This window comes from Ictidomys tridecemlineatus, chromosome 4 (assembly GCF_052094955.1).
Source record: "Ictidomys tridecemlineatus isolate mIctTri1 chromosome 4, mIctTri1.hap1, whole genome shotgun sequence".
Lineage (NCBI taxonomy): Eukaryota > Metazoa > Chordata > Mammalia > Rodentia > Sciuridae > Ictidomys > Ictidomys tridecemlineatus.
The window spans coordinates 174,397,932-174,409,178 of record NC_135480.1 but is presented as its reverse complement, the minus strand read 5'-3'; the positions used below and the strand labels follow the sequence as shown (position 1 = coordinate 174,409,178).

General features: G+C 50.4%; 2 protein-coding genes across 10 annotated transcripts in view; one reads left to right on the top strand and one right to left on the bottom strand.

The window, feature by feature from the left end:
* Nucleotides 1–209: 209 nt before the first annotated feature.
* Cimip2b (ciliary microtubule inner protein 2B) lies at nt 210–2,287 on the top strand. Of its 3 annotated transcripts, none has more exons than XM_005326242.5 (6): nt 210–365; nt 731–954; nt 1,041–1,258; nt 1,452–1,503; nt 1,578–1,775; nt 2,034–2,287. In XM_005326242.5, the coding sequence occupies exons 1-6, from the start codon at nt 304–306 to the stop codon at nt 2,120–2,122; spliced, it is 843 nt and encodes a 280-aa protein (XP_005326299.1). In that variant the 5' UTR covers nt 210–303; the 3' UTR covers nt 2,123–2,287. The 3 variants fall into 3 exon arrangements, with proteins under 3 accessions (XP_005326299.1, XP_040141946.1, XP_040141947.1); XM_040286012.2 differs by having other exon boundaries at nt 1,041–1,276; XM_040286013.2 differs by having other exon boundaries at nt 216–365; nt 764–954; nt 1,041–1,276.
* The window catches only part of Rusc2 (RUN and SH3 domain containing 2), a 59,412-nt gene continuing 50,386 nt past the window's right edge, over nt 2,222–11,247 (bottom strand). For 6 of the 7 annotated variants that reach the window (XM_078047801.1, XM_021726965.3, XM_013359060.4 and 3 more), the window contains 10 exons: nt 8,405–9,046; nt 8,011–8,196; nt 7,698–7,838; nt 5,756–5,832; nt 5,415–5,589; nt 5,219–5,324; nt 4,520–4,566; nt 3,267–4,098; nt 3,037–3,174; nt 2,222–2,952 (listed from right to left, as the gene is read on the bottom strand). In XM_078047801.1, the coding sequence (XP_077903927.1) occupies nt 2,751–2,952; nt 3,037–3,174; nt 3,267–4,098; nt 4,520–4,566; nt 5,219–5,324; nt 5,415–5,589; nt 5,756–5,832; nt 7,698–7,838; nt 8,011–8,196; nt 8,405–9,046 (2,546 nt within the window). In that variant the 3' untranslated portion in view covers nt 2,222–2,750. The remainder of the gene's footprint in view (nt 2,953–3,036; nt 3,175–3,266; nt 4,099–4,519; nt 4,567–5,218; nt 5,325–5,414; nt 5,590–5,755; nt 5,833–7,697; nt 7,839–8,010; nt 8,197–8,404; nt 9,047–11,247) is intronic. The other variant, XM_078047803.1, reaches the window with a different exon arrangement.

Here is an 11,247-nt window from a genome sequence, read left to right as displayed (position 1 = left end):
ACTTCTGATAGAGACCTGAAGGGCCCTAGAGGTTTTTGCCCTCCCACCTCAAGGCTTCCTTTTTCTCGGAGTGGACAAATTGGATTTCTCAGCCTCTTCCTTGCCTTGGGTGGCTTGTCCTGTGGCAGATACCGGTGAGCCCATTCTCTGGCTCTGCTGGCCTTGGCTCCCACGAGTCATCACATTAGTGCTACCCTACCCCCTCCTCCTCCAGCTCCGCCTCCTTCCTCTGGCTCCACAGCCTTGGACACAGTACACAGAAGCTCAGCAGGAAGGGAAACAAAAGGAACTTCCTGGGTTCCCATGGCTGTGTCCAGCAACTTCATCCCAGGACTCAGTCCTCTGAGCCCTCACTATATCCCAGGGTAAGACTTCTATTCAGAGTACTCCTCTGCTGGCTTCTGGGACTTAGATATAGGAGTTGGGTCACCTAACCCTTGGGGTCAAGTGGATGTATTGGTTTGAGAGATCCAAGGTATCTATGGTGCTAGGCAGGGAGGAAAAGCAAGAGGATGCAATAGCTGGGTCTGTCACAAAGTACTATGTTGTCTTCTCCATGGGAACAGCAGAGAAGTAGGACTGGAAGCCCAGGCAGAGGCTTTAAAAACACCTGCTCCAAATATCTACACAGCCAAGTCCAGAAATATCAAGGCTTTAGAGGGTTCTTCTGTCTCTGGGGATGGTGAGGCAGGGGGATTCTGGAGGTGAGTGGGTGGGTCCTGTGCTACAGGTACACTGGACATTGCCCACTACTTCGGTTCAGCATGGGCCAGACCTACGGGCAGCTGACTGGTCAGCTACTTCGAGGCCCTCCTGGCCTAGCCTGGCCCCCTACCCACCGCACACTTCTGCCTCCCATTCGTTCTCCGAGATCTCCTGAGCTTCCCAGGAAGAGCCTCCCTCCCAGGCATGGGCATGAAAGGCTCAGCTCCAGCATGATCCCTGGGTACACAGGTTTGTATACCAGCCTGAACAGGGGCTGCCATCCCATAGCATGTGTCCCCAGTACTAACATATCTTCCTTGTTCCCTGCACACCAGGTTTTGTACCCCAGGCACAGTTCATCTTTGCTAAGAACTGCAACCAGGTCTGGGCTGAGGCTCTGAATGGTTTTACTCAGTGGCATGGTGGGCAGGGGAGTAAAAAACTGTCAAAGAAGGCCAAGGGGGAAAAAGACAAGGAGAAAGACCAAGAGCCAATGTCAGAGTTAGAGCTGGAGACAGAGAAGAAGCCAGAGCTGAAGTGGGAGAAACAACAAGTAAGACCAAGAAGCCTGGTGAGAAGTGTTGTGGGGTGCTTTTCCTTTGCATCCAGGCCGGGGGTTGACCATGGGTAGTGTGACTGTGGGTACAGGGGTCGGGCTTGAATGCCCATGTTCCTGGGAGCTTGTGTAAGAGAACAGGGGCTTAACTTAACAGCATCATTTTTCTTCTATCAATTTCCTTCGCAAGGCTTCCCCCTACTCCATGGATGATACAGACCCTCAGAAGTTCTTCATGTCAGGTAAGGAGGTGGATAATGACCAAAGGCATGGGGAGGCCCACAGGATGTCTAACTCAGTGTCCCCATCCACTCAGGCTTCACTGGCTATGTGCCCCGCGCCCGCTTCCTCTTTGGCTCCAGCTTTCCAGTGCTCACCAACCAGGCCCTGAAGGAATTTGGGCAGAAGAACTCACTGGGCAGGGCCCAGAAAGATTCTAAAACTCTGCCCTCGCTTCCCAGGACCTACCTTCAGAACCTAGGTCTTCTCCCTCACTATGGGGGCTACGTGCCAGGTGAGACCAGCCTGAGGGAGGCACCGTGGACTGGAATGTTTATGTGTGTGGGATGGGAGGGGGCATGGCTTGGAAGATTAGAACAAATGGGGGGATCTTGGATCATATGATTCAGCTTTATCATTAGACAAAAAAGGAAACTAAGGTAGCTCACAGGGCAGAGTTAGGACCAGAGTTTGGGTGGTCTAGGCAACTGGCTGAGAATTAAATGGCGTTCAGGCTACTGGCTATATATGACAGACTCTCTTGGCCGCACAGGGTATAAGTTCCAGTTTGGCCATACGTTTGGGCATCTCACTCATGATGCTCTGGGCCTCAGCACCACCCAAAAGCAGCTCCTGGCTTAGGTACCTGGATCTCAAGTTCGCCCTTCTATCCCGGCCATATTTTTGGAAGAAAAGAGTTGGTGGGCAGGGGGTGGGGGAGTGGGAGCACAAAGGAAATGGTTTGGAGGCTGAGCACCTTTTTTATTAATAGGTGTAATAAATAAATAAATAAATACATAAACAGAAGCTTGGGCTCTTCCTCCCTCTTCTGACGACCAGGCACTGGTCACAGCCTATTTACAGCTTGAGGGGGCTTAGGGATCTGGCCCCAATACTGTTACATATTCTTATTACCACCTTGCCTAGGGAACCCTACAGATGGCCTTCTAGGTCATCTCCTGCCACAGGTACTTGCTTTGTCTATGTAGACCCCCAGAAGGGTTGGCCCAAATGGGCCAGGGGAATCCTGGCAGCCCAGTGCTGCACCCCATCCCTCCTTTCCTGGGTAGAGGTGTGGGCGAGGTCACTGGGACAGTTAAAGGGGAGTAATTAATACTGAGCACAGGGAGCAGGTGCCAGCACAGGGATATGTGGCCCCCAGCTCTCAGTCTACTTTCTGTAGCCAAGTCAGAGGGCTTGGGCAGGGCTCTTGGGCTCTGAGTCTGGGATTGATATGAGGGTCCCTGAGGCCACCAGCATGCACAGGGCCTCAGTTTTGGCTGCTTCCAGGGGTTGGACTTGGAGTTGGGGTCAACGTCACGTAGGCCAGAGGCACCAGGCCAGTGTCAGGGCCACGGCTGCAGCGCAGCCAGTCTCCTCCAGCTGGCCCCAGCACCCGCAGGATATCTCCCTTGCGGAAGCTCAGCTGTCCTGGGCCTGTGGCCAGATGGTGGCACAGAGCCTGCACCTCGCTGGAGAAATAACAAACGGAAGTCAGAAAAACCCCACTGATAGTCAAACCCAGCTCCCCAATCCTTCCATTTCTCCTAGCTCACCAGGGGGGCTTGGAGGGCAGGGCTGGAGAGTGTGGCTCCTGCAGGCTTTCCTTGGGCTCTGTCTCGCGGCGGGCACCCATAGTCTGTGCCACTCGTTGGAACATGGACTTGTCCAGGCTCAGCCAGTCCGAGGGCAGCCTAGGGGAGAGCAGCCAGGCTCGGTCTCTGTCCATGCCCTGGCTTAGGTCAGGCTTCCCTACTCCACATCCATACTATGGGGAGGATCTCACCTGTTTGTGGGCCGGGCTTCCCGCTGAACTTTTCGGGAACCAAAGAGATGTCCCCACTTGATGCCCCCAGGAGAAGGCTCTGAGGTCCCTTCCTCATTTTCTGCTGGTGGGGCAGTGGGCCCCTCCCTCTCCCGACTGCGTCTCAGCTCAGCGAGCACAGAATCTGGGGGGCTTCCCATCCAGAAGGGCCAGCCCCTCTCCCGGCCAAGGGCCTCCTCAGGGGCAGGGCAGGCCTCAGCCCCTTCCACTACTCCCTCTCGGGGGGGTGGAGCGTGGGGAGGCCCCCCACTTCCTGCCCCTTTCTTTTTTTCACTGCTGCTGCCACTGTTGCTATTGCTGCTACCTCGAGGGAACCTAGAAGCCTCAGTGGAGCCATCAATGTAGACCTGGGAGCTTTGCATGAGCTGGTACCACCAGCCAGCCTGTCCACCTCGGGCCCACCTGCCATGGCCTGAGCCCCCAGATGTCTCTGCCACCTCTTCTGTTTCCTCTTCCTCGTCCTCTTCTCCTCCTTCTGGAGCACCTACACCCTTCACTCGCTCCCCATGGGCTACCCTGTCCATGTCTCCAGGGCCCTCCTGGCCACGGGCCCGGGCCAACTGCAGCGTTGAGTGGGCAGATAGTAGCAGGTCCTGGGACACCCGCAGCAGTTCCTTGTGCTGCCGCTGCTGTTGCCCACTTTGCAGCAGCCGATGTTGGAAAAGCAAGTCGAGGTTGAAGGGCAGCAGGGCCAGGGGCTGTAGCAGTAGCAGCAGCTCCTCAAAGAGGCCAGGGCACACGGTGTGAGCTGCACTCAGAAAGCCCCAGGGATGGTAGTGGGTCTGGATGATATCTAAGGGAAAGAGAGGGAATGAGCAGAGCCTGACCTGAGTGGGACACTGAGGTGGAGCCACTACATGCTGCTGCCCAGCAGTGTGCTGTTACGGTGCACACCAGGCCCCCTGCAGCGGTGCAGTGTACAAACTCCACTACCTGAAGTGACAGCTTTTGAATCTCAAAGAGAGGAGTTTCTGGTCACTCTAACTTCCAGACTGCCTGAGTCTCCTGTTGCCTGCAAGGGTCTAAGTCAAGTAGAAACCAGGAGAAGACTTGGGTCGATGCTTAAAGCTCTGAGGAAGAGGCTGTGTGGTCTGCGTGTACCCAACCCGCCCCCACCTCCAGCACCTGAAAATACAGTAATTTCTCCCTCTTTCTGAGTCTCTGAGGTCTGGCCTGTATTGACTTTGAGAGACATAGCAGGTTCTGGACTTTACCTTCATGGTTATAGAGGTGATTAAACCAGAACTCCAGGGACCGGATGCTGTAGGGAGACAGGTGAAAAAAATTGAGTCTTGTGTGGATAGAGCCAGATAATAAGGTACAAAGTACGCAGTACAGGGGTCAGATACAGAGAGCAAATATAGGTGAAATCTTTTTCTAGGGCCTGAATACTACCTAATTCTGGAAAGTCAGTGGGGACATGAGGAATGGGGTAGACATGTAATTTACAAGTGAGTCACTTCCCCTAGAAGCCCGCACAAGACCCAAGAAGTCAGCGTGGCTACTAAGTGAGAGGACAGGCAGCCAAAGAGGGTGATCTGGGCCCATACCTAAGAAAGGATACTACTACTGCATGGGTTCTAAGGTGGCCCTACAGTTCAAGAAGAATTTGGAAGCAGAACTGGAGGTGAATGGATCAGGGATCACAAGATCCAGAGACACCGAAGCCAATTAATTTCCAAATAAGCCACAGTATGGATTTGTAAAAGCAGGAGGCCATGTTGGTGATCAGTAACAGAGGGTGTAAAGGGAAAGCAGTGCCTACTGAGAGGCTGTCGCCAGCTGGGAAGAAAGGAAGCCTGGGCCCTGGCACAGATCTACTCCTTCTATCTCAGTTGAGGGAGCTGGTTCTTGAGAGGAGGCAGAGCCCGACAGGGCTGGCTGTAGAGAAGAGCCTATTGTTCCACACTCACTTGAGCAGGCCAAGAATGAAGGCATTGAAGCGCATTGTATGACTGGTGAGCTCTGGGAACTGGCTGACTTTGTTGTAGAGGCCATGCAGGACCTTGGTGGATGGGCCTGGGAGGAAGGCAGAGTTGGAGGTTACACAACTGACTTCTGTGGCCTTAAATTCAGTATGGGGTTCCAATATTGCCACCCAAAACTTACCTAGCTGTGTAGAAGCCTCAACTACACTCCATGGCATGTTCTTACGCTGCCCGATGATGACATCTAATACAAAGGACTTGAGCCCATCTTCTAGAATAGCCCGGACCGCAGGGCACAAGTACTTCAGAACCAGATGGCCTACATTGGGGCTCACTGAACTATTTCCCAGCTTTGCCTGCAAATGCAGTAGGGAAGTTCAGGAAATCATGTGAAGTCTGACCTTGGTTCTCTAAGTCAGCCCCATCCCGGAGTTCTAACTCTGGGCTCTAAATGCAAGAAAGCAAGGGAACAAAGCAAGAAAGCAGCATACAGGGTGAAGGTCTACAGATTTTCTTGCCTACCTTTACCCCAGGATCCCGGCTTGTGCCAAAATGGGCCACAATGAGGTCCACAGCTGTGTTAACAGCTTTTACCAGTCCTGCAAGAGAATTTGACAAGTCCTTGAACCAATTCTTAGTCGATCCAGTTGGAATGAACTTCGGTGTGGAAGGGGCAGCGCTCCCACACTTACTCGCAGTGTCCCTGGGTCTCACAGAGACACCCAGTCCTTGCCTTTTTCTGTTTGTGCATGTTCAGGCCCCTCCTGTACTCCCTGTCCCACACTGGTACTGAGAAATTGAGCCTATGAGTGCTCCACCACTGTGTCACATCCCCATCCCTTTTTTTAAATGTTAAATTTGGCGATGAGGTCTCACTGATTGTGGAGTCTAGCCTCAAACTTGCAATCCTCTTGCCTTGCCTTGCCTTTCCAAGTTGCTGGGATTATAGGTGTGCCCACCATGCCCAGCCCCTCATTTCTTTACCTCCCAGCCTGGGCCCAACTCAGTGCCACCTCTGCCAAGACCCTAAACCTTCTCACTTCCCAGCTTTTCTGATCCTGGATCAATTCTACTATCAATATCTGCTCTGAGAAAACAGGCCACTGACTGAGGATGGAGAAAATCCAGGTCCCTCATGTTGGTGCCAAACAAAGGCACTTCTTTGGTATTTGCCTAGTTAGCATCCTCTGCTAAACCCTTAAGCTGCTGTGTCAAATGTTTACTGCACTTCAAGCCCTTGGATCTACTTCACACAGAGAACAGAAGCCACTGGTTATGAATTCCTTTAACTTCCTTCTCCCTCCAAAACTTATATTGGATTTGCTGGGCATAGTGACGCACACTGTAATCCCAGCAGCTCGGAAGGCTGAGGCAGGAGGATCACAAGTTTGAGGCCAGCCTCAGCAACTTAGTGAGGCCTTAAGCAACTTAATGAGACCCATCTCAAAACAAAAAATGAAAAGGGCTGAGGTTGTGACTCAGTGGTAAAGCAACCCTGGGTTAAATCCCCAGTACAAAACAAAATGAAACTAAGCAACCAACCAAACAAAAAATCCAAACCCTACAAAAAACAGTATATCAGATTTATGCCTCCTCCTTCCCTCCCCCTTATCTTGGAGGCAGTGGCTGTTCCTTGCCCAGTTCTTTCTTCTCCCTAAGCTTTGGATCTCACCTGCCCAAGGAACTTGGGCAAGAAACTTTAGTTTCATCTTTTCCTCCTTCCAGGCTTCTACCCTTTAGCCTGCAATTATACTCAATTATTTCCCCACCCCTCCCTGAAACTTCTCTTTTAATTCAGTGGTCACTTATTTGCCAAATAGGGAGGTTCCTGTCAGTCCTCATCTAACCAGATATCACCAACATGCTTCCAGAAGCTGCCAGATCCTCTTGTCCCTTCAGTATGCCCACTACAGCACGTAGGCACTTATTACACAGTGATCTTCCTCACTATACTTTTAAAAAAATATTTTTTAAAAAAATTTATTCTAATTAGTTTTATATGACAGCAGAATGCATTTCGATTCACTGTACACAAATGATGCACAACTTTTCATTTCTCCGGTTGTACATGATATAGAGTCATACCATTCATTCAATCATACATGTACCTAGAGTAATGATGTCCATCTCATTCCACCATCTTTCCTATTCTCATGCCCCATCCCCACCCTCCCCTTTGCCCAGTCCAAAGTTCCTCCATTCCCCCATGCTCCCACCACCCATCCCTCACTATATTTGGCTCAGTGAGGGTAGGGGCCGAGGTCTGGTGCCTAAGCATTTGAAAATGACACTCGCTCACTCACAGTACATGAACCTCTACCTCTTGCTCCAGTGCTCTCCAGGTCCTTCTCAGCACTTTGACTTTTAAGACAGGGAGATATTCTGGAGGCCTAGATAGTAGGGCAACAGACGTACATAGGTAGTGGCAGCAGAATCCCTGGCCTGAGCTGGGGATTGTATGTACCTTTCTTCTGAAGGAGGTCGATAGAAATGGCTTCTGAGTTGCCATCTGGGGACAGACAAAACTCAGCTGGAGGCTTCTCAGTCAAGGAGAAGGGGTCTTGCAAGTCAGGGCAGGTCAGTGTTAACGGCTTCACTACCTGACCTGTAAATAAGAGAAAAATCAATCCCAAACAACTCTTTTTCCAAGAGTTCCAGCTCAGTTCACTATCTTAGACTCTCTCTGAGACACATTCCTATGGAACTGATCCCTTTTCCAGCCCTTCCCAGCTGTGGCAGAGCCTGCCCTGGGTGTACTGGGGACCTTGCCCACACACCATTTAGTCGACAATTCAGATGGCTAGCAGCACTGAAGGAACCAGGGAACTCAAAGATGGGGTTCCTGCGGGCCAGCCGAGCTTCCTGTGGCCTTCGGTCTAGGCTCCCTGACAAACCAGGTGGCCCTAGTGGGTTCTTCCGCCTGTATTCCCGCCACTTGAGGGCTTGAGGGGATAGGTGGTTGGCTGGAAGCAGAAGATCAGCAGAAGAAACAGACAAGCAAGAGTTAAAAGGAGACAGCATTTCATGTCCAACCAGTGGGCCCACTAAAGCCTCAGGGTTAGGGCGCTGGGGAAGGAGATGCAAATATTTCAACCCCTGTCCGCAGGCTAGAATATAAGAAACCATTCAAAGGAGAGGTAGAATTGCTTGGGCTGGGGATGAAGTCCATACCATTACTGGGTCTGGAGGCCATGCTGCCCTCACCACCTCCTCGGGTCAGGCTTTCTGCCCGGCTGAAGCCAGATCTCCAGGAGCCCAGAGGTGGCAAGCTTCCTGTTCCATGGAGTCGGTATTCAGCCAAGGTCAGTATCTTCTGATCCTCCTTCTGTGGCTGCTGGGAGGTGGCAGGCCGGACGGTAGGAAGACAGGAGTGGTTCCATGGGGGCAGGCTTTCTGTGGCTGTGGCCTGCTCTGGAGGAGGGGAGCATGAAGTAGAGGCAGAAGAGTCAGTGCTGGGCCCAAAGGGGCCAGCACTCCGGATGGGGGAGTAGCTGCCCAGGGGTGATGGCCGTAAGGTCTCTGGCTCAGGCCCAGCTTTCCTGGCACCTCTGCCAGTGTTTCGGGGTGTGGACACCTGTGGCTCCCCTGAGGGAGCTGGGGCTGGGCCTGGAGCAGTGGGGACAGCCAGTGGGGCAGGCTGCTGTGCACGGCTGCAGCCAGAGAGGCTGTAGAGCTGGGAAAGGCTGTGGAGAGCCCGGGCCTTGGCCAGCTGCTTGGGGAAGTGGTGCTGGAACACGAAGGGCTGAATAGGCAGCGTCGTTGGCCTCTGCTCCTTGCTGTAGCGAAGGACTGGTCGGCTCTCAGCACCACCCCCTGTAGCAACAGGTATGGAGAAGGAATCAGACACTGAAACCCACCATGAAGAAAACACAGAAGCATAGACAGTAGATGATGATGCCCCCTGGGGAAGAGGGGCAGGACCTAGATTGTTCGAACTGAATAGGGCAGAAGTCATGGGAGGGACACTGTTCCTTCTGTAACATGTTTCCTATGTTTTTATGATACTGGTCTGTTTATATCTCTTTGCTGTTCAATCCTTCTTCATTTTCTTCACTTCAAAGGTACATGTACCTTAAGACACAATTCTTATATCTCACTTCACACTTTCTCTCTTGCATAGAATAGCTTAAGTTCAGACTTTCATATAAATGACTCACGAGCCCACAGCATTAACTTTGACTTCCTTTTTGATCTTTAGATTCTTCTGATGTAGGGCTCTTTCACTAAGAATATGCTACTTTAAAACAGCTTCCCTGATACTTTCTTCCATTTTTGTTACTGGCAGAAACACCATTTTTTTTTTCTTTTTTTGGTCCTGGAGATTGAACCCAGGAGTGCTTTACCAATAAGCCACAGCCCCAGACCTTTTTACTTTTTAAATTTTGACACAGGGTCTCACTAAGTTCCTAAGGACCATTCTAACTTGCTGAGGCTGGCCTCAAACTTGAGATCCTACCGCCTCACTCTCCCAAATTATTGGGATTATTGGGACTACAGGTGTGCCACGCCCCACAGAAACACCGTTTTCTTTGTTTCTAAGGCCTAAACTCTTAAGAGTTAGAGTCACAGATTCTCAGTGTTTGTTATTGACAATAACTTTGTCATGTTATTGACTCATTCATCATCCTGTCTCCACTCATATTAGATTGTTTCATTCTTGAGCAAATCACCATTTTTTTTTTTTTAGTACTGAGGCTTGAACCCAGGGCCTGTCATGTGCTAGGCAAATAAACACTCTACTACTGAGCTGCATCCCCAATAGTTAGCAAGACAGGGTCTCCATCAGTTGCCAAGGCTGGCCTTGAACTTGCAATCCTCCTGCCTCAACCTTCTAAGCAGCTGGGATTCAGGTGTATACCACCACACCCTGAAAAATACTTCTTTACTTGTAGCAGCCCAAATCAGCCTTCCTGTTATCCTTCTACCCCCAAAGCTGCTCTTCCATGACCCTGGCACTGGAACCTCAGAATCCACATCTGTTCCCTCTGCACAAGCATGTTGATGTCTTGTTCTTTCAGTCAGTCTTCAGGTCAGAAGACTTCATGGGGTTCAGAACTAAACACAGAACCCCAGGACCGTGTTTGTGTATATACCACATGCCTAAGAAAACACAGAGCATGTGGTGGACCTGTGAATGAACACAAGGTGGCGCCACAAACATTTTCAAAAACCCTGGGTGTGGCTCACTGAAAGAGTGGCTCAAAACTCTATTACAGAGACAGGACTATATTCTTACTTAACAGTTAACATTTTAAACCTTAGAGACATTAAGTCATTTGCTCAAGTTCATAGCCAGAATTCTGTCTAGGCCAGATTCTGACTTTGGGGTCTAAGTTCTCTCCACCACATTACACTACTCACAATGTGAAGTCAGCCTGGTTTTCCTACACCTCATCTCTTTTACATCAGTGAGTCATGATGGATGGGAACCACAGCCCCATTAGGGAGGTGTTTCAGAAACATGCCCTGGGGACATTTTCAAACTATATCCTCCCACCATCCCTAGTGTTATTCTCCCTTGCTTACTTTGTTCTAGCCACACTTTCCTTCTGTTCTTACAAACTAATTTCATTAACACCTTGTTGCCTTTTGCACCCGTGACTGTGACTTCTTTCTTTCTAAAATCTCACTACTCAGACATCAACTCTAATATCACTCCTCCCAGTAAGACCTTCTCTGACCACCCTCACCCCTCTGGCAGGTCACTCTGTCTCATCACCCTGTTTCTTCTTCTTTTTAGCATTTTAATATCATCAGAAATTATTTTTGGGTATTTATTGCCTATTACTTTTTGTAAAAGCCCCAGAAAAATAGGGATTATACTGTTCTTTGCTGTATCCCCAGGGCCCAACATAGGGCCTGGTACATAGTAGGTACTGAATAGTTGAATGAATCCCCAGTTTTGATTCATGCCAGTTTCACTGCATTCACAATCACTATACATAAATCAGCTAGCCTTTTGAAATAATTTACCTTATTTTATCTCCTGTGGTTTCTAGTGACCACAGAAAAAA

Bases quoted from the DNA above. Each gene is read 5' to 3' on its own strand.
- Cimip2b (XM_040286012.2), top strand. From the start codon at position 304: ATGGCTGTGTCCAGCAACTTCATCCCAGGACTCAGTCCTCTGAGCCCT. The intron at 955-1,040 runs GTTTGTATACCA...CCTGCACACCAG, and splicing joins CATGATCCCTGGGTACACAG to GTTTTGTACCCCAGGCACAG. The intron at 1,776-2,033 runs GTGAGACCAGCC...TTGGCCGCACAG, and splicing joins CTATGGGGGCTACGTGCCAG to GGTATAAGTTCCAGTTTGGC.